Genomic DNA, 26,713 nt, shown 5'->3' on the forward strand with positions numbered 1-26,713 from the left:
CAAAACATGTATTTGAAGTACCATATAATATTATGCTGATCCAAGCATTTTCACTCAAAACTTATATCACTAATGATTTGTAAAAGTAAATTATTTCAATATACATTTCATAACCAACATGTAAGAATAATTATTATTATTCCTACCTACAACAACAAACCTAAAACACTATTTACTATGGGAAAATAACCAGGAAGGTGAAAAACATATTATTATTTACGATTTCGACGCACTCGACTTTTAGTAAAATATAGTAGGTAAACATAATATTATGGTTTTGATTTTTGCTACTAGTATAAGAAAACTGCGTGTTCAAACTACTTGTTTGTCTGTCTGAAAATTCGGAAGTACTTTGGTAGTTTACCGATTTATAATAATATTGTATATATATCGTTGTTTAAAAAATATTCAAACACAATAAAATATGATATACAGTAGGCGCGCGATAATCCGGCGCTCGCCAATCCGGCACGCTCAGTAGTCCGGCACTTCGGGACTCAGACAGCCCGCTCTATAATCCGGCATTTTACATAGCTGAACGCCGGATTACTGAACGAAAACGTCACAAATGATGAACCTAATATGTAATTTTAATACTTATTTAATTAATATTTTAATTAATTTATGTATTTTTTTTATAATAAATTCAACTTAGGTACCATTTTAAATATGAAGTCTTATTTCCTATACTAATTCGATAATCCGGCATTTCCGACAATCCGGCATAGAGGAAAAATTGCCGGTGCCGGATTAGCAAGCGCCTACTGTACTGATTTATCACTGGTTTCAGTGATGAACTGATGAGTCAATTATAGCCACTATACTTTCGTCATACGTGTGTATGATTGATGTGATTTGCAACGTGGTGATATTTCAGAAAAATCACGGGTCAAATTGTCCCACCGAAAATATAACTGCGTTATAAGAATAACTATACCTACGATAAATTATACATAATACAATATAGTCTCAAATGCATACTAGTGAAATATTTTATTTGAATCAATAAAATAAAAAAAAAAAATAATAATAATACAAAAATAAATTCACAACACAAGAAAATCCGCGCGCAAATCATAGCGCGTGACAATGAAATCAAGAACTTTCGAGCCGACCGACGCGGACGACGAAGGAGCCTAACAAAAGTACCTACAATCATAGGCGGCTCGTGACAAAATTGTATGGCCGTGTTCACTTGAAATAAAACAACGAAAATAGGTACCTACAATAGCGTTAGCAGTACAAAAAAAATGAGCACCACATTATAAATGTCTATTTATACACTAAAAATTATAGAGTATTTCAAAACGAATTCAATTATTATTTAGCAATAATTAGAAAATCCCCGAATTTGCATTCGTGATCGTATTCATAGTGTTTGTCTACACTAATATTATAAAAAGGAAAACTTTGTTTGTTTGTTTGATTGTAATGAATAGGCTCATAAACTACTGGACATTTTACCAATGTTTGCAAGTTTGTGATTACTTTGATAGTTTACCGATTTATAATAATTGTATACTTATATCATTGTTTAAAAATATTCAAACACAATATGATATAGGTACTGATTTATCACTGGTTTCAGTGATGAACTGATGAGTCAATGTTAGCCACAATACTAATCACTTTCGTCATACATGTGTATGAACTATGATTGATGTGATTTGCAATGTGGTGAAATTTCATAAAAATCACGGGCCAATTTTTTGTTTTGAATCCCACCGAAAATACATATATTACTAATTGCGTTATTAGAATAATTAATTACTATACCCACGATCAATTATTACAATTTACAATATAGTCTCAAATGCATACTAGAGAAACATTGCAATTTGAATCAATTAAAATGCATAGCATACAAAAATAAATTCACAACACAAGAAATTCCGCGCGCAAATCATAGCGCGTGTCAATGAAATCAAGAATGTAATTTTATATCAAGCCGACGAGCGACGACGCCGAACTAAAGTACCTACAGTACCATTTACCTTCAGTGTACAATACAGTTTACAGACCTACGACGGACGAACAATAATGAGTAATAAATAAAAAAAAACATAGTTTCTAAGGTCATTAGTTTTATTTTATTTTATTGTTATTTTCTTTGAACGATTGGAAATGAAATTACTCAATTTTTACACAGAACTTTGATTTATTAGAATTATGCTCATTATGCATAAGATAACGAACGCGAATGCACGACATCTAGCGCGTCAATGTCTAAACATCGCCTTTCGTTTAGACATTGACGCGCTAGATCTGTAATAAGTATATAGTCTATGCGCTAGATGTCGTGCTTTATGTCGTGTTTCGCTTGGCAAAAGTCACGCACACTACTGTAGAAGTGTCAAATTTTTCCGGTATTTTACTGTTGTTTTTCTAAGTAAATATTGTAAATTATTGATTAAAAAGGTCGAACGCGCACACATTTCATTATAGAGAAGTGATAAAATGATTAGTTTTAAAGAAATAGTGTCTGTGTTAAGTGTTTAGAGGTAATCAAAAATGTATGGAGGGACGGTCGGAACATCAACCTTAATAGTTTACTATTTTATAACGTAGAAAAAAATAATTTGGAAAATCCAAAAGTGCACGCCTCATAATTTTTTTTTAATAAATATTTATTAATTATTATTTTTGTTTATTTAATAACAATTAAACCACATCGAATCAGACCCTGAAAAATGAAAGGGTTCTATTCCTGAGCATACTCAAGCGTAAGAGAAAAAAAAAGACTCGATTAGTAAAGTATTTCGATCGCTATCGTGTTAACAAGAAAAAGGATCCGCAAATACAGACACACGGACGTCCAAGACAGAACTTTTTTAAACTGTTTTTTAACTAGTTTAAATAACAAAAATGACATCAAAAATATCATGAACGTTAAAAATAGTGTTTTTTCTTAATATGTGTGTGTATGTATTATCTTACAAGTGCAATGTATGATACATAAAGACATTTTAAGTTTGAAAAATCAGATGTTTTTCGCGAAGTGACAGTAGTACCCACCTCAACGCTTCGCTTATGAGGCGTGCAATATTAATGGGCTTCAAAATACTCTAGATATTTTTTAAAATGAAATTTTTTTTTTAATTTAAGCAGTTCAAACGCTGCCATTTTGCGCGCGCTTTGCGTGACGTCACATGACATGTCCAGTGGGTGTTACCTTAGTGTTTACTGTGGAGTGATTAATACAATGTCGTGTCAGATGACGTCTCATTTCGTTCGACCTATGGTGGCGCGTTTTGGAAGTGTGAATTTCGCTCCCTTATTTTACACTTTTTGAATATTATTTTAGGGGTTTAAATAATAAGTAAATAAAAAAAAGACGTGTGGCACTCGGGGACTGCCGCGGTAAAGCTATTGCATGCTATGCCTTCAAGCCACACCTCCGTGCCCGTCGGAGTGGGGAGCGTGAGGTTTTTTCGTTACGGAATTTCTGGATTCGGTCCCCGCGCTCATGACCCGCGATAGAAGCTATGCAATAGCTTAAAAATTCCTTTTCATTATAATATTACGATAATAAGTATTCGAGAGAAAATATTTTAGGCCATTTCAAATTTATGCATATTCCGTATTGCAGGGCTACCTGTGCTCGGTGTGCAACGCGTGCGCGCACAAGGACTGCATCGCGCTGTCGGGGCGCTGCGGGGGCGGGCTCTCCGTGGCCCCGCCCCTGCCGCCGCACACCCAGCAGCCCGACCACTCGCTGCACTACTACATGTGGTGAGTACCTCTACTGCATCGCGCTGTCGGGGCGCTGCGGGGGCGGGCTCTCCGTGGCCCCGCCCCTGCCGCCGCACACCCAGCAGCCCGACCACTCGCTGCACTACTACATGTGGTGAGTACCTCTACTGCATCGCGCTGTCGGGGCGCTGATGTTCTTTCTCAAGGTCAGTAGTTTATGCGTGAAAACCATACATACATAATGACAAACCTTTCCTCTTTATAATATTAGTATTATTAGATTATAATTATTGAACTGTTTGAACAGGTACGTCGGCGAGATGGGACGCGAGACGGCAACAGCGCGGCTGGAGCGGCGCGTCGACGGCACGTTCCTGCTGCGCGTGCGGCCGCGCGCCACGCCGCACGCGCCCACCGACACGCACTACGCGCTCTCGCTCAAGTGCGTACAGTACGATTCACGAAAAAAAAAAAAAGACGGGTTGCACTCCGGGAGTGCCGGCAGAAGTGAAAACTTGATTATTAACGTTGAGCATATTTCACTGATCAATTTTCTTTAGGGACAAGTAGACGGACGATCAGCCTTCTATGTCCTACCAGACCGAAACATTTTTTTTTCTTCGTCTCTACCGGGAATCGAACCCAGGACCCCTCGGTGTTACGCTCACGCGTCAACCACTGTACCGAGGAGGCGGTTCATTTCTATAGTAAGCTCTTCATGAGAACGATTCACGAAAGATGACAAATTGCCGGCCGTCGCTGTCATATTGTATAATAAATTTAACGTTTAACCTATAGGACGGACAACACAGTCAAGCACATGCGCGTGTGCCGCAAGCCGATCGAGTCGGTGCCGCACTACTACCTGTCGGAGTCGCGGTTCTTCCGCAGCGTCGTGGAGCTCGTCACGTACTACGAGCGAGTCAGCCTCGCTGAGAACTTTGTGGGGTGAGAATTATATGGAGCTGTTAATACCACATGCAAAATTACAACAAAAATACAAATTTGGAAATATTGATTTGTAAAGGAATAGAAAATTGTATAACGCGTTATGGTACATAATTTTTTTATTATTTTAAAATATCGAATATTTAGTGCATTTAACACTTTTTCACGCTTTTATTAGCTTCTATGTTTGGGTGTAACCAGTCGGTTAGAGTCGATGTTGCCTAACTTTAAACGGACAGATTTAATTTAAACTTTGAACACTTATTGAAAATACAATTAATATTTCATGAATTTAATTCTTGCATCAGTGACAATACAATAATTTCATGAGTTTAAACATGTGATTTTAGTTTTTTTTTCTGATTTTATTTTTTTACTTAGAGCTGATTTTTCAATCCTTGGTTAAAACTTATTCGTCGAATAATGTATAAAACTACCATTTTAAAAACGTATTCTAATTGTCCGTATTTGACAGTTTAATATTATCGTGTAATACTTTATTGGACGGATAAGTTTTAACCAAGCATTGAAAAATCAGCCCTTAATAAAATGTTTTATTCGTATTCCAGTTTAAACTCGAGCCTCCGCTGGCCGTTCCGGCGCGTGGTGGCCGCCGTGATCCACGACTTCCGTCCGCTGGAGGGCAGCCAGCTGGCGCTCCGCCCCGGCGCCAAGGTGCTCGTGCTCAGCAAGGAGGGCGACAACCGCGGCTGGTGGAAGGGCCGGATACTCGACAAGGTGGTAGTAGCTGGCGTGGTGCTGGATGCGCTTGGGGGGGATTAAGTTTGGTTTAACACTTGTGCAATAAACCAAGTACATAAAATAACAATTTACAACAAACAAAAGCACAAAGGGCGGTCTTATCACTATGCAGTGATTTCTGCTAGTTTTTAAGGGTTCCATGGTTATCTCATGCACCTTCCGCATGAGATAACCATGGAATGGGGAGGTGTTTCTAACTGACTAAAACTCAACCCGTCTAAAACATATTAAAACTATGGTCTAAATAAAAATCCTATTGCAAACATATTTTAGCAAAACTATTATAGAAGACAGGTTTTTAATGGGGATGGTGCATGAGATAACCATGGAATGGGGAGGAGTGTGGGCTGCATCTGTTGCTTATCGATTAAAACTAAAACTATTTTTACAGATAATGTATGTGAGACTTACGAGCTGTCAAATACAGATAATAAATTATTAGTCAATGAATTTAAACTCTTAACTAACAACAGACTAACTACAATCAGAGTCTAAATAAAAGGCATATCAATAAATATGTTTTAGCGTTAAACCATAGAAGGGACAATAAGTGAGGGTAATCGTTGAAATGGCTATTACTTGATAATTTGATAATAGATTAAAATACATATACTCTGTAACTAAAGGCTAACTAACATTGCACTAACATTTATTTTTGCTGATTTTTATGTAAAATTTAGTGGACGCTGTACGCGAGGCATTTTGGTGGTAAGGTTGTATATTTTATATTGTGTTTAATCCTTACTAATATAAGTTTTCTCTATCACATATTAAAAGTAAAATAAAGATAATTCGTAAAAGTCTTGTTGCATTCATTGGTTACGCTATTTTTGAGTAAATCTATAAATAAATCTTTTACATTTTCTCATGATTTCGAGATTATTTAGAATTGATGAACAATTTGAAAACAATCACATTTAATTCAAATGAACATTAGAGCATTATTCGTGTTCTATCAATCTCAAATTAGTTGTTATACAATTTTAATGTCTACTAGCGGTCCGCCCCGGCTTCGCCCGTGGTACATGTTTACGTTTTCTCTACATAAGAACCATCCTCGTACTTCAAGGAATATAATAAAAAAAGAATTATCGAAAACGGTTCAGCCGTTCTCGAGTTAGATATGCGCTTACCAACACATTTTGCGATTCATTTTTATAAGTATATAAGATAAAACGAGAATTCCGAACAAAATTGACCCCACCCCTTATTCGCAGGGCGACAACCGCTCCGGCTACTTCCCGAAGGACTGCGTAGTGGAGGAGCCCGAGTGTATCGGGGCGCTCGACTGATGTTACTTTTGCCTCGCCGAGCGCGAGAGGCACTACTTGGAGCAGCTGATGGATGACCTGGTGTAAAGGTCCGAAGACCTGTTCTAGAACTGAAGATCTGGTCAGAAGACTTGTTTTGAATGTCCTAGGGCCGAAGATCTAGTACTAATGTTCTGGGTCGGAAGATATATCTCTGTATCCTGAATGATTTAGTTACGAAAACCTGCTTTGACTGTCCTAGGTCTTAAGATCTGGTAAAAAAAAAATTTTGGTACGAAGATCTGGTCTGAATGTTTAGGTCCGAAGGCATGATCTTAAAGTTTTAGGTCCTAAGATCTGGTCAGCTGGATACACTACGGGTATTGGCATGGTACAAACTGAGAAAAACAAGATGGATGCAGTCGAGCAAGCTATTTGTGTGTGCATAATTTATTTCAACTCTATGTGTGTGACAAAATAAGTGTTGAGGGAATTGTAATCTCCTGTGTGTTGGTTTAAAGTGGACATAGGGAAGTACTGTTATTTTTATGAGGTAATTTGGACCTTAAGGTTATATGCATAAGATTCAAAATTGAAAATAAGTTGATATTTTTTAGCACAAGGGAATTGAGATGGTTTTTAATGCATTATAACAGTATTTTCCATAATTCCACTTTACCCATAAGTGATATTGTATTAAGTGTCTTATATGTGAAGTTGTGAACACTTGTAGATAGGACAGACGGAATGAATGGAAGTCAGTTTTATTGTATTGTAGATAGTATATAATATATTATGTGAAACTAATCCTTATATGTACTGCTAAAAGACGCAGGAAATATTAGCTCTAAATCTCAAATAGTATTGAGAAATTATCACAGTTGAAGAATACAAATTCAGTTTTGTATAATCAATATAACATTATATTGAAAGGTCGTCAAAAATTCGATGCAATTTGCAAAGATAATGACTATGGTATGGATACATTGACTCTCTTTCTTTTTTCATTTGTATCCAGATTATATACCCTAAATTTGACATAATTCTCATCAGTGCAATATTAAATGAATGTGACATTGGTAAAAAAATACTCTTTGCATTGTGTGTCTGTGTGTTTAGTTATACTGTGTACTTTGGATTATCCATGTCATATGATTGTGAATTGATGTTATATTGTGTAGAAGATTTGGTGTCACGCACAAAACAGTCAATGAAATATTGACATACTAATTCTTTATGTGTAAGAATAATTAAAAAATAGTATCAAAATTAGGAAATAGAATAGTTTAAAAAATACAGAGACTATTTTCACTTGTTGCAAAAATTGAAATTTTACATCATAATAGGTATGTAAAGAAATTATCCATGTTAAATGTACAGATGTTTATTATAATAAGCTCTCAACTGTTGTCTGTCGCACTATCAAATTATATTTTTGCTCCTTCACATTGAAAAAAGCACACAGTGTTCTTGATGGTGCATAAAATGCTTTAAATTTGCCAAGTTAAGGTTAAGAGCTAGTTCAGGTAATGTGGAATTGTTTTGAACCTTTAATTACCATTTTTTACCCAATGAGGGTAGTTTTAAGTTTATCTGTGCCATTTAGATCCTTTGTAGCCTCGATCCCTTTAGAACTCTCATTAGAACTAAAACCTTAGTCCCTATTGTAACAAAGAACGAAAATAGTGGTATAATATTTTTTATAATCCTCGTTCTTAAAAAAACCAGCTTTGCACCTCTATGACCTCTATGATTGAAAAAAAAATGAAAATTATTGATGTGATCTCAATTGTTTTTAAAATACATACTAATCTAAAAGTAAAAGTAACTTTTTTGATTCCACAATGTCTGAATTAGATTAAATATCTACTTGTATACAAAATAAGATGAAATATTCTAAATGTTTCTGTAGAATTGTTGTATCTATGTAGTAATTGTTACAAATTATCTAAATATCAAATTATAATATATTAATATAAATAATCGATCACATGTTAAGAGCAAAATGCATCACTTCAAATTGAAAAGTTTTATTAAAATGTGATTGCTAGAAGCCACACTATGCTTAGAAAATTATTTCTTACACTTCATTTTCGTCTCAATGTTTTATGCTCAAGTCTATCTACACTTTTTTTATGTATTTACGGAGTCAATCCATTTCAATAGCATTAAGGCGACAATTATTTGAAAGTTCTTAACAACTTTAGTGAGAAAACAGTGCCAAAAGTTTTTTGACAGCTATTTATTGTAGCACTAACTTGTAATTACATATTTTCAAGTTATAATTCATATGCAGCTATGATTTTAATGAAATTATAATGAAAATAAGCATATATCTCTCTCGCTCTAGATACTAGGGTAGTCTATGTATTATCTCACTTTTTGATGATACCTAGCCATTTAACCCTGTTTTTTGGCGCCAATGAATTTATTTTCGTAATATTTGGTATGGTTCACCTTTATTGCCGTCGACTATAAGGTATTTTTTTATGCTTGCTCCTGAGGCAAAATTGTGTTTTATGCAAATTAACAATTTGAAAAAAATATACATACTCATAAAGCTATTTTTAACTTTTTTTATTGAAATGTGTGATTAATTTTTTTAGTAATTATATTGAATTCACAAAATGCATGACACGATTTTGAAGTCATGCTATACAAATGAAATCCCACCAAATATCTTATGTGTTCCACATTCCACGCTATTTTAACAATATATTTTTTTAATATTCTTCATTTACAAATATTATTTATGTCTTAAATGTGTAAATAGAATTTAATTATACAATGGATGGATATGCAAAAAGAAATATTTACGATTAGGGGCCCTATCCCTTATTATAGTTACCCATATATTCATTTCGGTTCTACAAAAAAGTTAAAAATGTTATTTCTAGGTATATATTATCGTAATATACTATTTTTCAATATACATTTAAAGCTACACGTCACAAATACGTAACATATACCTACAAATCTTTTCTTAATGTAGAAAGGTGACTTTAAAAAAATGTTAGAAACGAATATCAACTGTTTGTGTAAATAATTTTGTTGATATTTGTAAACATATAAATGTTTACAACATCTATTTTAATGTAATTAGTGTAAATAATATAAAAATCGATATAAAATTATCGAATATTAAAGCTTTGTGTTGCGCCTATACGTATTTGTAGCTTTTAAATTATTAGTATTTTATTGTTTAGTAAATAGTTAAATTCATACACATTAAAATGATTGACTTTACAAAACGAATACATATTGATGTAGTTAAGGCAGTGTGGATTTAATCATGACAGGAAAAATTACTTTATATCCAAATTGTTGTTTGGTAAATATGTAATTGGATAAGTATAATTATTGTTCTACTAAATGTTTGTTATTAAATGTCATCTAAATGTTTGAAACGAATAAATGTTATAATAAGTTAAAATTGATTGCACTTATTCCGATGTGTGTTTAAATATTTATGTCGGTGTTTTTGGTGTTATGTGTCTATTTAATATTATAACTATTTGTGTAAACCATATCACATGTTTTTCAAACTTTGTAATAGTCAATTGTGTGAAAAAGACTCAATGTCTTCAGAGGCAGTTATATAAATCTATTAATTATATATTGATGTTAATTGGATACTTAGAAAATATATGAATTTGCACTCGTTGAATTTACCGGCAACTTATTTGCATATTTATACTATTTTTTGCATTTATTATATATTATTTAATAATATATGGAATAAAGAACTAATTTAAAACCAATAGGTCACTTGGTTTGACTTAGTTTGTTTCTGACGCAGCTTGGCCATGACCGCTATAATGAATCAAGGTTTACCATATACAGAAAGTCTCGACTCTAGTTATTATAGAATCTAAATCTGGGTTGCATTCTTTAGCGTTCAATTCAAGCTAACTGCTAATGCTGCCATAATATACCTACGCAGATATTTTTTGAACTATGACTTTTAGTCGTCTTTTTTTATGTAAATAAATTTCTAAGATTTTGTATTATTATTTCGGTTTTTTTGTACAATTGTTTCTATTAAATGGACTAAACATCTATACTGTGATCTTTGAATCCACCTATCTTATATTATTATGTACAGAATTTTATGTTGTTTTAATAAGTTTGACGAAGTTTTCTCTATATATTGTATTGAATCTCCGTGAAAATATTAAAATTGTTACATTTAAATCATACTTAATGACATTTTTTACACTGCCTGTATCCTACTTAACCTATTTATGTATTAGCGGTACTTTATCCGTAATTATTGTAAAAAGTTCAAATGCAATGCAATTATTTTAGAAATGGTTTTATTATTTTTACGTACCTATCACTTTTGTAAAATTGGTGCTATTTGATTTTGTGTTCAGCGCTTTTTACGAAATGCACAAGTACGCCTGCAGTACAGATGTAGTAAATGTATTTTTATATTATTTATGACTGTAAATATATTGTGTAAATGCATATCTCATTGTTCTGTAGTTAGATATTGTAAGAAATGAAAATAAATGGTTGGAAATTATAAAGTGTTTTATTTCGATTAAGTACATAAGGTAATACAGACGGAACTTAATTTTAGTCATAAATAACTTCTCTACATAAAAGGTTATTTTTGGATAATATAAACTATTTTTATATAAAAATACTTGGTTAAAAATAGCTTTATCATAATAATCTTTAATTATATTCTAAAAACTCATTTCAATTCCGGTGTGCTGCTGCCCAAGTAAGACCGGAGATCGTTGATAGTGGACCTAATTAATTTGGCAGGTATTGTGGGTCGGTTCAGCCGTTTGTAAGCAGCGTATCTGTGGCAGCCTCCAAAACTGTAGTAATAGTCGCCTCCTTGAGAGCCTGTGATCCATAACACGTCTATGGGCGGAACTATGCCTTGTGCTTCTTCTTTCTAGAAAGAGAAACAGTTTTATTCACAAAACGATACTTGCATACCTCTATATTTATATCGTTCTATATCTGATCCATTTTAAGCCTATTATGTGTCTAATTATTTTATAAGTAATTTACGACTGCAAGCTCTTCGACAACGCGAAGATACTAATTGATGGTTTAGTCATTAATTTTAATTATTTCAAACGTATAAAATAATATACGATGACAAAGATACAGCAACACTATTGTGTTGCTTTGTCGACAATCCTCATTTAAATCTAATACTTAATCATTATTTAAATTAATGAACGCATTGCGAAAGACAAACAATATTTGCAAGTCAATGATAACTTAGCATTCATTAAACATACGGGTAAAAGAAATTTAAATTAAAATTATTCTTATTCATTATGTAATGATTTATTTATAATTGAATGAACTATAGGTTTAACCAACACCAATACCATGTACAGGGTGTGCTGATTAGAGTCTATTGAATATTAAGGTAAATATAATTGCAACTATTAACTACCTAAGTAACTTCTTACTTCATCATAAAAATTTAATAAAAAGAAAACGCTACTCATAAATGGTAATTAGTAGCTTCAATTTATTCTTACAGCTGCAAATAATTTATATATCTGTAGATCCTTACTATAAAATAACCCTTACCATTTCCGATAAAATCATTCAAGTATAGTATAATGAATTAATGAATTAATTTAGATATTAATTTACACACCTGTATTGTTTCCATCAACGATTGCACTTTATTTTCATCCAATTCTGGTATAAAAGGTCGTATAATTACTGACATGGGCACATCATGGATCTCATCAACATATGCACTATGTATGCTAGTCATTCTTGCTGCTGTAATGCACAATAGTAGAGATAAAAATAAATAAATTACAATCTTCGTGTTACTTATCATAATACACCTAACAAAATGTTAACGAAATAAACAAACACAATTATAATTTGCGAGGTGACTCAACTCTCATAAATATTGTGTAAATATCCTGTCCGTACCATGAGTTATCAGTTAACTATTTAGAGAAAAATATTTTCGTTGTATCATTCAATCATATCTCAACATAATTGATGTCGATAACGTTGATAAAAATACTATTGCTTCCAAAATTTTTCACAATTTTACGATTTTGATTCAAATTTCGCGCCTTTTAATCAACAACAATCTTGACCATCATCTAGGTAATTTACTAATTTCGGGTCTAATTACCAGCTCTTTATAAACTAATTAAAATATACACTTACAATTTTTTCCAGGAAGTACAAAGTTACTTAATTTATAAAAAGACCTTAACATAACACTCGTGTAGTGTATCTTTTAAATTATTTCTTGATAACACAGCGCGTTACTAGCAGTGATATCACTAGACTGAATAAAGATTACTATGTATTCTAGTCACACACACAGTCAATTTTACCGCTAAACGAGGGGAACTAAATCAGTTTATCTTTGAGAATATTAGTGATCAATTTTCACTGATTTTACAATGAATGTATACTTTTTAATAATTTTCCATACTTACTAATATTTTAAAAGTCTGCCTGTTTACTCTATAAAGTCCAAATCAAAGCACCCATTTTGATATTTGAAGAATGATTAATAATAACAAATGAATTTATTACATACTAGCTTTCATTTTCATTTTCAAAGAAAAACTCGCATAGTTCCCGTGGGATTTCCGGGATAAAACCTATCCTATGTCCCGGGGTAAAAAGTAGCCTATGTCCTTTCTCGGGTATCAAAATATCTCCATACCAAATTTCATGCAAATTGGTTCAGTAGTTTAGGCGTGATTGAGTAACAGACAGGCAGACAGAGTTACTTTCGCATTTATAATATTAGTATGGATTATCAATCAGATTTTCTTCGTGGTGTCTCCTCTATACGTAGTAATAACTCCACAGCTCAATGTCTGTTGTATAGGTGATTTTTTCAACTGAGCGTGGTAGACGAAATCCGAAACTTATATGGAATAAAACTGAAGAAAATAACGATTGATGAAAATTGATCATTAGATTTTTGAAATAATTATCAATATTTTTAGCCAGGATTCGAACCTATGATATTGAAACAAACTCTTATCCTATGCTCTTATCACACCCACTGATTGTTTCTTGAGGAACATATCATGGAAAGTTATTATATATGGCAAACTTACGAAAGAGGCTTTTAGCAATTACTATCCAATACGTCTTTTTATAAATGACTACTCTGAATACAAAAAGATACTTTCAGGTTTTAGCCAAGAATAAGTTATTTGAAGATGAGGGTTATTGTTCAGTCCTTTTACAGGTAATTCCTTCATTATACTAGGCATTGAAGTTTAGGTGTAACGTAAAGAAAGCACTTAGGGTATTACATACTATCAAATAAAAGATTAATTTATGAATAAGGAAAAAATAAAACACAATGTAACTACACAAAAAATGTATTTATCAATCTGATGGTCAATAACATTGAAGTCGTCGTATACATGGGTGTTCACGCCGCTGCGTTCGTAATACATTTCATTATCATTAATATAATATATTTCATTAATTCATTATAGACCGGGAGATACTGACACAAAATTTCGAGTCATTTGTAACAGGATGGCGGTTCTACAGGGGTCTTAGTACGCAATGACCAAAAGAAAAATGATGGTGTGAACGCTGGTACCGGTGGGTTAGTCGCGTGGGCGTTAGTCGAACTCGTCGGAAAAATAGCGAAAGTCAAACGATTTGTAACACAAAAATTTTAGAATTTACCGATAGCCCATAAAAAAGAAGTAGGCGGTAGTGTCATGCCATACTTTTCCGGTATGACTTACAGCCCGCCATACCGACGCGAATGTGTTGATTAAAAAAAAACAATTATTCAACCATTTGTACCAAGCTAACTTTTGCACAGGTAACCATCGTCGTGCAGCCATTTACGAAAATCGCCATGCCATACTTTTCGGACGATTCCAAATGGTCGCCATACCGCCGAAAATCTGCAAAATTTTTTTATTTCGCCTATCTTTTTGTACCAGTATTGCATTTGGCTTTTTGGAGAGTATTTGATAAAATGTGACCATTATTATATTTGCCATACTTCTAGTAGGGGGAAAAAGTGCTGTCATACTTGAAAAATAAATTTATTATTAATTTATATAAGTGAAGATTTCCAACACCTAGATCTTTGAAATTTTGTATTTATATTCGTTGATCCTCAAACTTACAGGAAAAAAAAGTGCCATACTGTTACAAATCGTTTGACTTTCGCTATTTTCCGATGAGTTCGACTAACGCCCACGCGACTAAGCCGCCGGTACCAGCGTTCACACCATCATTTTTCTTTTTGTCATTGCGTACTAAGAACCCTGTAGAACCGCCATCCTGTTACAAATGACTCGAAATTTTGTGTCAGTATCTCCCGGTCTATTACTTTAAATAAATAATTCACAAGATTAAAGGACGTAACAGCGACGCGATTCTAGTGCGCAGTAATTAACATGATCAATTAAATTTTTTCTCGTATACTGTTTCAGATATTTTGATTAAGAACACATCGACTTAATTCTAATTCGCCATATCTACATGAAATGGTAATCGTATATCATGCTCGTGTCGCAATAAAAAAATGACAAAATAAAATTAACATCAACTTATTGACTATGTTGAAAATAATATTTTGTGCTAGCAACATTATAGCACCACAAAAATATATTTTGTTCAACTCACAACGCTCCGGTACGCCAGTATAATGTATATAAATAGCACTTGTAAAATAATACACCGATCCGAGAGCCCGCGTGGTACAGACCTGCGTGTGCGCCTCACAACCCTCGCTAAAATATTAAAATTGCACACATTTAGGTGTTCGCATCCGCCGTGACTGTCGACTGGCAAGAATGTTAGCTATTTCATATAGCATGTATGTTTAAACACTGCAGTTCTACAAATATTTTTCCTAAGCATTACTGTACGATCTCAATGGAATTACACACTTATTGATATGTGTGATTAACATACATTTTCCCATGAAAACTATCGTCGACAGTCACGCGATGGCAACACACCAACATCGAACACTATTCAGCACAAAATATCTGAATGCTTACACTAGCTTACACTAAACTTACACCTATCGTATATCTATATTCCACCGTATATATCAGTAGTGAACGATAAAAACCGAGATCCCGCCACTTGTTACACTAATACTGCCGAATAGTATAATTTTTGAAATAATACTTGGAGCTGCCACGTTTTGAAGATTTTGAGTATCGTAGGAACATGTTCATTTTAAAGTTAACATAAATCTCTCGATGTAGAGCGTTTAGTAAATATTTTAAAATCGTGATTTAATGTGATTCTTTAGTTAAATTATTTGTGATGTGATGCATTGTTATCGATATAGTGTTTAATTAACTTATGTGTAGACATAATATTTCCCTCAAATGGACTGTCAGTTGTCACATTCCTACAATGTATCAAAGGCCATTTTTATGTATAAATAAAAGAACAAATACTGGGTCCAGTCCTAAAATTCCAAATAATACGAATAGCTTAAAGATGCATGTCGAAAAATACGCGTTAGGGATAAAATGTAGTATACAATGTACTAAGGCGCGTCGGATCGCCGCTACTGCGAGCTCCGGGCGCGGGCGGCGAGCCATACCTGCAATGTTACAAACATTTCAGTTTTATTTTTTAAAATTGGTTCGGTTAGTCGCTTATATTATTGTGTATGGTCCGATCTGACCACTAATAATGTTCCTGAAAGATTATTCAACACTTTTTTATTTAACTGACGGATAAGGTAAAGAGAACATGTTGTCAGTTAACTGGTCATTATGGTTACAACTTAACCAGGTCTTTGTCAAAGAGTTGTTGAGTTCTTCCGAATGATACCTATACAATTCATATAAAAATACTGATGCATCCTGCGTGGGGAACAGCCCTGCGCACACTACCTATGGCGACAGGTCCTGGTGCATGGGGTCGTAGCCCATGGAGCCGTCGTAGGGCTGCGGCTGGTCGTAGGGCGGCGCCGGCAGCGAGTAGCCCATGGAGTCCTGCGTGGGGAACAGCCCTGCGCACACTACCTATGGCGACAGGTCCTGGTGCATGGGGTCGTAGCCCATGGAGCCGTCGTAGGGCTGCGGCTGGTCGTAGGGCGGCGCCGGCAGCGAGTAGCCCATGGAGTCCTGCGTGGGGAACAGCCCTGCGCACACTACCTATGGCGACAGGTCCTGGTGCATGGGGTCGTAGCCCATGGAGCCGTCGTAGGGCTGCGGCTGGTCGTAGGGCGGCGCCGGCAGCGAGTAGCCCATGGAGTCCTGCGTGGGGAACAGCCCTGCGCACACTACCTATGGCGACAGGTCCTGGTGCATGGGGTCGTAGCCCATGGAGCCGTCGTAGGGCTGCGGCTGGTCGTAGGGCGGCGCCGGCAGCGAGTAGCCCATGGAGTCCTGCGTGGGCGCCGGCGACATCATGGGCGTGGCCGTGCCCGAAGCCGCGCCCATCGAGTACGGCGAGGCGCCCGCTGCTGCAACGAGCGTCGTATTATAATAAACTGTGTCGGCAGCTTAATACAGGGTGATTTATTCATCTGGGCGTGGTAGACGAAATTCGAAAAAGTGAAGAATATTTTTATTTTTTAATTATTAATTTCGCATACTTACTCTTCACGATTTATTCCCGAATTTTATTTTTGTAATTGAATGCGCGATTTTACTCAAAACATTTATTTGCGCAAACTTGAAAAACTTATGTGCAATTGGGCTTTCCTATTTAATTATAGAAATCATTGTAATTTCCAACTCTAAATTAAAAGGAATATTTGTATTGGAATATCAATATTTTTTTTTAAATAGGGAAATATAAGAATATGTAAGCAAGCAACAATTACCAGCAGCTTTCTTAGCAGCATACAAGTTGGCTTCCTCTTGCGCCTTGCCGATGTTCTTCTTGTAGCGAATGCGCTTGTTGCCGAACCAATTCGACACCTGCGTTTATAAAACATTTAGTACAACGGTATTAAAAGTAAGCTAAACATTACAAAACCCACACTAAAAAAATTTATTGGAAACTTTATAGTGTAAATTTTTCGAACATTCAATACACTTCTACTACAGTAGAACGCCGATTAGCCTATTTAGATTGGGATCGAGTCGATTCAGATAACCAGACACAGATGGGTAATAATAAAAAAAAAACTAACTGTTACACATAGAATAAACTATATTAAACAAAACCTGTAGTCTCGTCTCTAGCTTTCAACTATAACAATAAAACTAGACACCAGTAAGTTTCTACTTATTACAACAAAAATTGGTGACCGATTCGTTTAATCGGCGTTCTACTGTATTACACATCACTACAATCATGACATGGTCCACAAAGCCTTCCAAACCCACTGGGGTAAGCAAGTACCTGCGACACCGTAATGCCACACTGCCTGGCCAGCTCCGCTTTAACCTCCTCACTCGGGTACGGGTTGGCCAGGTGCGAGTAGAAGTACTCATTTAGCAGATCCAGGGCCCGCTTGCTGAAGTTCCTTCGCTTCCTCCTCGCGTCCAGAAAACTGTAGGGAAATAGAGATATATGAAGATAGGTGTTACCTGGGACACGGTGATGCCGCACTTGCGCGCCAGCTCCTCCTTAGCCTCCTCACTCGGGTAAGGGTTGGACAGGTGCGAGTAGAAGTACTCGTTGAGTATCTCGGACGCCTGCTTGCTGAAGTTGCGGCGCTTGCGGCGCGCGTCCAGGAAACTGCAAGCGTAATAGCGGCGTGAGGCGGAGGCTGAGCTGGTCACAAGTTATTACGCGGCACATGCCAATTATTTTGTATTTTTTTGTTGATTACGTAATTTTTAAATTTCTATTATTCAATAAGGTAATTTGATTGATAATTTGGTAGGGTAGGACAAATTATTTTTTTCTTGTAATTTTTAATCTGAAAATTTTTTTTTGGACTGAAACTTATTTGTTGATTAAGTGTTCAGATTAAGTTGATATTTGGTAGGAAATATTTCATCTCTTTTTTTTTTTAATCTGAAACTCATGTTTCAAGTTGGATTAATATTAATTGTTTTACTTGATGGGTAATTCTGTTGCGACATTTACCGTGAACGCAGAATCATGACGGCCTCGCAGGTGGACTGCTTCAATTGCATCTGGATGGAGCTGAACTTCTTGTGTATGATCTGCACCATGCGCTCAATTTCCTGGATAATTTAACGGTTTAATAGAACAACAATCAACTAATAAAAAAAATACTATAAATAATGTTTTACCAAGCAATATTTCTCAACTACGTAATTAGTAATTACATTATCCTATTAATATTATAAATGTGAAAGTTTGTATGGATGTTTGTTACTCTTTCACGCAAAAACTACAGAACCGATTACAATGAATTTTAGCACACATATAGAGGGTAACTTGGATTAACACATAGGATAGGTTTTATCCCGGAAATCCCACGGGAACGGGAACTATGCGGGTTTATCTTTGAAAATGCGGGCGAAGCCGCGGGCGGAAAGCTAGTCTTTAATATGTACCTTGGGAGTAATAGGCCTGGTGCGGCTCTGCTCCCTGAGCAGATTCATGACGTGCGTGGTGAACTCGTTGCAGGCGTTCTCGTACTTGTCCAGCTCCTGGTGGTAAATCTGTCTGATCTGCGCCAGCTTCGCGCGGTAGTCGGAATGCTCGATCGCGTTATCTGCTTGGGCCACAGTGCCTTAAGTTGCAGCGACGGGGGCAAAAAACATCACATGCAACTCCCGTACCAGTATTAGTGAAACTGCTACACACTGCAGTGCACATTTTGATGGAGATTTGATTTTTGTATTACAGTGCAACACAACAACATAATGCTTGGACTTTATACAATTTTTTAATTTTAATAAATAAAAGTCAGTGCAGTGTGCAAAACAGTGTACTTATATCATCTCTATTTTTTATTAGTATAAACAGCTCCCAGTGTGTATAATATAAGTGTAGTTTTTCATATATTAAATATGTGGAACCCTTGCCAGTTCATCATCTTTCTTTAATGGTCTCTGTTAACAATTCTTTGGGTATGATAATGTTGTTGACCAATTTTATAGAGAAAATGTTTATCAAGAATAGATAAACTAAGCAATTTTTTTTTCACAATGATTTCCTTCATTGCCTATTAATAGATTTATTGTTAAAACTGTACTTTATAGGATGTTGCGTTGAGAAGTGTAAATTTTTCTTCAGTTATTATCCTATGAAACCTAGAACTGAAATTTCAGTTGATGGACACTTTTAGTTTTTGAGTTACAAATTTTTTAAATCAGAAAATTACTACAGCAATTTACTCCATTTTGATTTTGTTACACATATTTATTGTTTTGACAGTGTCCAATAAAGAACAGTTCAGCAGTGTTATTTATACTAAAATTAATTACCTATGTAGTGTTTAAATTTATATGAGTTATAAATCCACCAATGCACAATAGATATTGTTCAAATATATAAAAAACTAATAAGACATGCAACCACACAACACCCAAATAATACATTTAGTATTTACCCACAACCCAAATACAATAATTTGAATTTATTAAATAACTATCATACTGAAATCATTAAATTACAACCCAATCCAAAAAAATCTAAGTACACTATTTGTCACATGAAAACAGCTTTTATAAAAAGTTAAAAACAAACCTTATCAAAAGCTTTTAGCATTTACTGAATTCAATTTAAATAATCAACGGAGAGAATAAAAAAGATTGTTTAAATTATAATTGCAAGAAAATATTCCACCGCATAAATACTTTTATTAAACTGCTATCTTGTAGTAAATATGTAATTACCCCACTCTCCAGCCGCGGCAGAGGCTGATGCAGCAGCGCCCGCACCTCCACCCTTTTCGGGGCCAGCCACTCCCTCCGCGATCAGCATGTTGTCCAGCCTCATGAGCTGAGGGTCTGGGGGCTCCTCCTCTTGCGTGTTGCGGAGCGAAAGCACTGTTCGTGAAATTATTTAAATACAATGATATAACAAAAAGTGAGACTAAAATTCTTATGAATATTCACATTCTCAATGTTGTTTAAATACAAATAAACACATCAATAACAAAACAACGAGAGATAAATCGATATAACATTAATGCATTATTTATTCAGCAGTTGTTTGTAGCAACTTTAGATAAATATATTGATTGAAAACAGTGCGTAATAGTAAAAGAATGTTACCCGTTTTCTCTTTTATTTCACACAACACTGAAAACAGCGCAGGTTTCATTCTGTGACAGTTTAATGTATGCTTTCTCGCTTGTGCTTCATCAAGACTCTGGTCGGTAATATTCATGATTTGCTGCAGAATCTCGCCAATGTCCTGCTTTCGGGCTTCACCTTCGGTGGCGGGTGTGGCTTCGCCCCCAGGCAGGCCGTAGCCCTGTGGTCCCATGAGGCCACCGCTATGCGCCATCATCCTATTCGGATCATCCATTTCTTCTTATCACTTAACACATATATTTATTGAAGTCTACAAATGCGTATACAATTTTGTACGTGAATTAATAGCGCCTTACAACAAAACAATTCAAAAAACACAATAATGCCTTCTTGGAGAAAAGCTTTGCTTCTCTCTACGTCTTCCAGGCAGTAATAAAATGGCCGACTCCTTTGTGCTGTCAAATATAAATTATTTGAAAAAGAAAACAAATAATTAAAACTATCCCCATCACGCTTTATCTCACTATCATTTATGCAGTGATTTACAGAAAGAAAGAGATAGCAAAAGTAGGGTTACCCTCCTAATGTTTATATTATTGAGTTGGTTACGTGTTATAAAAACATTTGCTTTTTATTTAAATTAGATACATAAATACAAAAAATGTACACGATATGCAATACATTTTTATGTTAAAATTCCTATTATTCAATTACTTTTAAATGCCCATTTCATTTTAAAAATTCTAAAAATAAATTCACATAGACTATCGAACGCGACCAACCTGTTTTGACATTAACCTGCAGCAGCCAGCATTGTCAGATGTCAATTGTCATTCTCTTGAAATTTCATCAAATCGTCATCAAATTGCATGATCATTTAAGGCCGCTGCATACGTGACGGGATTTTACCCGGACGGGACGTGACGGGAAGTTTTGGAAACATCGTTGCATACAAAATGTATCCAAATACGCATATGTCACGGGAACATCGACGGGACGGGAACGTGGACGGGAAAAATATCGTCGCCGACGATGTTTAGCACGTCCCGTCCCGCACGTGCCCCGTCCCGTCCGTGATTTCGCTACGTATGCACAGTCGCTCCGTTCGTGCCGGAGAGATTAGTAGTGACGCCTTCCAAGTATCGAAAATGGACGACGAAAAACTAATCGAATGTGTTCGCTCATATCCAGCGTTGTATAGTATAGCGAACCCACAATATTTAGATATTTAGATATTGTGGTATTCCTAACTATACTTAGTCCTTTTCACCTATGATGATTCCTGTGACACTTCATCGTGTTCTGAATTACGTAGGTATTTTATGTTTAAAATGCCAAAATAATTTTAGTGCATAATATTTTTGTTTTATGGCGGCATTATTACCAAAAATATAAAAATGAAACATCTTAAGCTTATAAATCAAAAACAGTATTGTTTAGTTTAAATTCAAATTCAAATTTCTTTATTTGCAGAATGTAGATTACAAAGATGTTAATGTTTTCTTGACGGTCGTAGCTTCTTCGTCATCTAGAGCAATAGCAATTAAAGCCAATTCTTGAATTGAAAAATCCATCTTTCGTTGTTCACAACACTAGCACGTTAGATCAGAATCACGTCACGGTGCGTATGCGTTTGCTCCACGTTCCCGTTGTGAACGAGGCAATCACGTGCCCGTCCCGCTCACGTCCCGTCCGAGGTATTTTCCCGTCACGTATGCAGCGGCCTTTATTTTTTACGTAGTAACTAATACCTAATCTGTGTGCATGATGTTCGGCAACCACGTTACTCAATATTGGAGTATTTGATCACCGGTATTGCTTACCATATGTGATATTAACGAAAGCATTTAGTATTTATTGTTAAATGAAAAATATATTAAGTTTAGTTTATAACTGTAGTGTACTTAGTAAACGTCTCCAACAAGTTTATCCTCAAATCAGACTTTCACACAGTGCTCCAAACTGGGGAAGCAATAAGTTACATCGAAAGATAAAAATACCGAATCCTTTACGAGAAATAATAATGGCAGATCCTAAAATTGAAGAAATTCTTGCGCCCCTTCGGGCTAGTGTTAAAGAACAAGGTGATTTAGTGCGGAAACTCAAAGAAGAAAAGGCACCAGAATTAGATGTTAAAAAAGCTGTTGCTGAATTAAAGGCACGAAAGAAGGTACTGGAGGATAAGGAATTAGCTCTTGCGCCCGCTGAAGAGATGTTCGATCGCGCTAAAATGGAAGATTTGATTAAACGCAGGTTCTTTTATGATCAATCGTTTGCAATTTACGGTGGTATCACTGGTCAGTTTGACTTTGGGCCAATGGGATGCGCTCTCAAAAGCAACATGATTCAGCTTTGGAGAAAATACTTCATCCTTCAAGAACAAATGTTGGAAGTTGATTGCTCAATGCTAACTCCTGAGCCAGTGCTTAAGGCCTCTGGTCATGTGGAAAGATTTGCTGATCTAATGACAAAGGATGTCAAGAGTGGAGAATGCTTTCGATTGGACCACTTGATAAAAGCTCATTTGGAAAAAATTAAGAGTGAAAAAAATACTAAAGCTGAGCTGAAAGCAGAAATTGAGGATATTCTAGTAAAACTTGATGGTATGACGGCTGATGAGATGTCTGCCTTAATGAAGAGATTTGACATGAAATCTCCAGTAAGTGGCAATGACTTGACACCTCCCATTGAGTTCAATCTTATGTTCAACACCCAAATTGGGCCATCTGGTTTAGTAAAAGGCTTCTTAAGACCTGAAACTGCACAAGGTATCTTTGTGAACTTCAAACGGCTACTAGAATTCAATCAGGGCAGGCTTCCCTTTGCTGCAGCACAAATTGGAAACTCATTCAGAAATGAAATATCACCAAGGTCTGGTCTTTTGAGAGTGAGGGAATTTACTATGTGTGAAATTGAACACTTTTGTGATACAAAGGATCATCCCAAGTTTGATTCTATAAAGGATACTCAAATGTTGTTGTACTCAGCAAACAATCAAGAGCAAGGTAAAGCTGCCGAGATCATGACAATTGGTGATGCTGTCTCTAAAGGCATTGTCAACAATGAGACTCTGGGCTACTTCATGGCCAGAATTCATTTATACATGCTAGCAGTTGGTATTGAACCAAAGAAACTCAGGTTCAGACAGCACATGGGCAATGAAATGGCTCATTATGCTTGTGACTGCTGGGATGCTGAGTGCCTGTCCAGCTATGGTTGGATTGAGTGTGTGGGTTGTGCTGACAGATCAGCTTATGATTTAACCCAACATACAAAAGCAACTGGCATAAGATTAGCTGCTGAGAAAAAGTTACCAGCTCCCAAGCAAATTGAAGTGGTCGAAGCAGTTGCTAACAAAGCAGCTATTGGCAAGCAGTTCAAAAAAGACGCCAAAGCCATTAATGATGCTTTGTCAGCTCTGGATGCTGCAGCTTTGGAACAATTGCAGGATAAACTTGAGAATGAAAAAGAATACACTCTGGTCACATCTAATGGTGAATTCAAATTGACCCCAGACTTAGTGAGTGTAAAGAAGACACAAAAAACTGTCCATGTTGAGGAAATCATTCCCAGTGTGATTGAACCTTCATTTGGTATTGGAAGAATCTTGTACTGCATTTTAGAGCACAACTTTAAGATGAGAGATGGTGATGAACAGAGAACATACTTCTCTTTGCCACCTTCAGTTGCACCTATGAAGTGTGCTGTCTTGCCTCTGAGTGGTAATACTGAATTCCAACCATTTGTCAGAGAATTGTCTCAAGAATTGACTATGGTAGATGTCTCCCACAAGGTGGATGATTCTTCTGGTTCCATTGGAAGGCGATATGCTAGAACAGATGAGCTGGGTGTACCCTATGCCATTACAGTTGATTTTGATACTCTGAAAGAGCCACATTCTGTAACATTGAGAGAAAGAGATGGCATGGGACAAGTTAGGTTGTTATTATCTGAAGTACCTTCTGTTGTAAGGGACTTATCGAATAGTAAAATCTCATGGGCTGAAGTGGAGGCGAAGTATCCGAAATTTGAGCAACAAGAAACAGTTAAAGGTGCTGCTGCATAAGAATTTCGTTTTTGTTTGATCAAGGCTTAGAAAATGCAATATCAATCGACTCGCTATTTATTTCTGTTAGCTATAAGCTTATACATTTGAATTATGAATAAAAATTTGTTTTAACAAAATGTGTTGTTTTATTAATTTTTTTGTGTGATTGATTAAATGATTATAATTTGTAAAATGAAATTTTGGCTCAGATTAGAAAGATGATATTATAGTATAGATATGTCTAAAGGCTTTGTCAGATAGGACGCGTATTTTAGCGCTGCGTAGTAGCGCTACAGCGTCCTGTTTTAACGTCGCGCGAGGCTTCGTCAAACAGAACGCTTTAGCGCGCGTTAGGACACAGCAATTGATATCATTAAAGCTGCATGTTGTTTACATAATTATCACTTACGAACAAAACAAGTTACAGTGATATTATCTCCGGAGTCGGAAGAATTTTTACTTACCAGTTTCAATAATTTCTTCTCCGATTTGTGCCCACAATTTTGCCTTCATTGATATATCTTTATAGTTTATATGATCTATCCTTCGTATTATATAAGCATGGATATTTTCTAACCAATTCTATCAAATTTTCGGTCATTACGCAGTATTTTATTATTATTTTACGCCTATTAACTCCGACGCTAAAATAAAATTTGTAAAAAAATACAACACCCGACGTTAAAGCGTCCTAACGCCGAGACAGAGCGTTGCGTACTGCTAGCGCCGGCGCTCTGTTTGACAGTATTCTACGATGGTAGTAGAACACATCTTAGCGTCATATCGTGGCGTCAACTTAACGCTCTGACGCGCGCTAAGTACGCGTCCTGTCTGACAAAGCCTTTACACTTTAGTCATTTAACTTCTAATTTGCTGAATCGGAAACAAAAAACTTCATGATGAATAATTTATTGAATCTTTTCTTGATAATAATTATTTCTGGACTATAAAAGAAAATGAAAATCATTGCTACAATAATTTTTCCAATCTTGTGAGTACGGCCATATAATCCTACTAATATGATAAATGCGAAAGTACGTATTTTTTTTACTCCTTAACGCAAAAACTTCTGAACCAATTTTTATGAATTTCAATTCATTTGGCACACACATCGAGGGTAGCTTGGATTAACACATAGGATAGTTTTTATCGCAAAAATCCCACGGGAACGGAAACTATGCAGTTTTTTCTCTGACTGCGAGGTCGAAAAGCTAGTACAACCGTAAAGAATAGAAAAGAGCACAATTTTTAAAAATGGTACGACAAAGAAGAAGCGAATTCATTGCGAAACGCGCGCTAGTGCGATACTAATAAAGTTCTAAATACGCGTGTAAATCGCGGGCATAGGTAATGCCAGACCCTTGACTCGCGTATTCCGTTTGTTGCGTGTAAAGCCGGGTATCCACTTAGGTTCGCCGTGGTTTGCGAACGCGCCCGCTCCGCAAACCAAACATAATGGATACGTCGTGATCGCGGAGCGCGACTGGAGCACGATCGGAGCACGGCGGAGCGCTCCGGAAGCGGTTTTTTGCGCGAACTCAAAGGGGAGCGCAGTTTGTTCGTGGACGCGAGCGTGTGTTTGTTAAGTTCGCGAACATGGAGTGGTCCGATGAAATGATGAATATATGCATTATTTCATTATTTCTTCTTCCCTTAATCATATTACCTTGCCAAAATTGAGGAGGTTGTTTGTATTCCATCACAATATAATGTATCAAAATATAAGCTGCACTTCCTACTAATTCTGGAGGCGGCATGTTTGCACCGACCGTTTGTCGTGTGTCTACTGGAGACCGGAGCGCGGAATTTAGCGCTCCGACAGGAGCACTGATGTTGCAGCCTAAGTGTGTACACTATACACGTTCACGTTCGCGGAGCACACATTGTTCGCAATCCACGGC

General features: G+C 35.9%; 4 protein-coding genes across 8 annotated transcripts in view; 2 read left to right on the forward strand and 2 right to left on the reverse strand.

Moving 5' to 3' along the window:
* The window catches only part of Vav (Vav guanine nucleotide exchange factor), a 34,591-nt gene extending 26,874 nt beyond the window's left edge, over positions 1-7,717 (forward strand). Inside the window, exons 12-16 of one of the 2 annotated variants that reach the window (XM_090119286.1) lie at positions 3,590-3,732; positions 4,001-4,135; positions 4,492-4,641; positions 5,211-5,382; positions 6,621-7,717. In XM_090119286.1, the coding sequence (XP_089975412.1) occupies positions 3,590-3,732; positions 4,001-4,135; positions 4,492-4,641; positions 5,211-5,382; positions 6,621-6,695 (675 nt within the window). In that variant the 3' untranslated portion in view covers positions 6,696-7,717. The remainder of the gene's footprint in view (positions 1-3,589; positions 3,733-4,000; positions 4,136-4,491; positions 4,642-5,210; positions 5,383-6,620) is intronic. The other variant, XM_090119284.1, reaches the window with a different exon arrangement.
* Positions 7,718-11,288: 3,571 nt separating this feature from the next.
* On the reverse strand, positions 11,289-12,967 carry Srx (sulfiredoxin). Its single transcript, XM_090119292.1, has 3 exons — positions 12,828-12,967; positions 12,292-12,422; positions 11,289-11,565 (listed from the first exon to the last, which is right to left on the reverse strand). The coding sequence occupies exons 1-3, from the start codon at positions 12,877-12,879 to the stop codon at positions 11,356-11,358; spliced, it is 393 nt and encodes a 130-aa protein (XP_089975418.1). The 5' UTR covers positions 12,880-12,967; the 3' UTR covers positions 11,289-11,355.
* A 3,816-nt stretch (positions 12,968-16,783) lies between these two features.
* On the reverse strand, positions 16,784-21,226 carry exd (PBX homeobox extradenticle). 4 transcript variants are annotated; one of them, XM_090119297.1, is made up of 7 exons: positions 20,783-21,226; positions 20,402-20,554; positions 19,115-19,293; positions 18,678-18,778; positions 18,173-18,323; positions 17,461-17,557; positions 16,784-17,097 (listed from the first exon to the last, which is right to left on the reverse strand). In XM_090119297.1, exons 1-7 carry the CDS (start codon positions 21,036-21,038, stop codon positions 16,919-16,921), a joined length of 1,116 nt encoding a protein of 371 aa, XP_089975423.1. In that variant the 5' UTR covers positions 21,039-21,226; the 3' UTR covers positions 16,784-16,918. The 4 variants fall into 4 exon arrangements, with proteins under 4 accessions (XP_089975423.1, XP_089975426.1, XP_089975432.1 ...); XM_090119300.1 differs by having other exon boundaries at positions 16,786-17,094; XM_090119306.1 differs by having other exon boundaries at positions 16,788-17,097; positions 19,115-19,275; positions 20,783-21,224.
* A 1,305-nt stretch (positions 21,227-22,531) lies between these two features.
* On the forward strand, positions 22,532-24,949 carry GlyRS (glycine--tRNA ligase). Its single transcript, XM_090119310.1, has one exon. The coding sequence runs from the start codon at positions 22,629-22,631 to the stop codon at positions 24,828-24,830; it is 2,202 nt and encodes a 733-aa protein (XP_089975436.1). The 5' UTR covers positions 22,532-22,628; the 3' UTR covers positions 24,831-24,949.
* Positions 24,950-26,713: the final 1,764 nt, after the last annotated feature.

The sequence above is a fragment of the Colias eurytheme genome, chromosome 3, assembly GCF_061535395.1.
Source record: "Colias eurytheme isolate Ceu_HAF_F1 chromosome 3, ilColEury1 Martin Lab GWU primary, whole genome shotgun sequence".
Lineage (NCBI taxonomy): Eukaryota > Metazoa > Arthropoda > Insecta > Lepidoptera > Pieridae > Colias > Colias eurytheme.

Bases quoted from the DNA above. Each gene is read 5' to 3' on its own strand.
- Srx (XM_090119292.1), bottom strand. From the start codon at position 12,879: ATGTTAAGGTCTTTTTATAAATTAAGTAACTTTGTACTTCCTGGAAAA. The intron at 12,423-12,827 runs GTAAGTGTATAT...TGTGCATTACAG, and splicing joins TGTACTTCCTGGAAAAAATT to CAGCAAGAATGACTAGCATA. The intron at 11,566-12,291 runs GTGTGTAAATTA...TTCTCTTTCTAG, and splicing joins CGTTGATGGAAACAATACAG to AAAGAAGAAGCACAAGGCAT.
- exd (XM_090119297.1), bottom strand. From the start codon at position 21,038: ATGGATGATCCGAATAGGATGATGGCGCATAGCGGTGGCCTCATGGGA. The intron at 18,779-19,114 runs GTACATATTAAA...TAAATTATCCAG, and splicing joins CCAGGCCTATTACTCCCAAG to GAAATTGAGCGCATGGTGCA. The intron at 17,098-17,460 runs GTAATTGTTGCT...CGCTCGTTGCAG, and splicing joins TGCTGCTAAGAAAGCTGCTG to CAGCGGGCGCCTCGCCGTAC.
- GlyRS (XM_090119310.1), top strand. From the start codon at position 22,629: ATGAAAAATATATTAAGTTTAGTTTATAACTGTAGTGTACTTAGTAAA.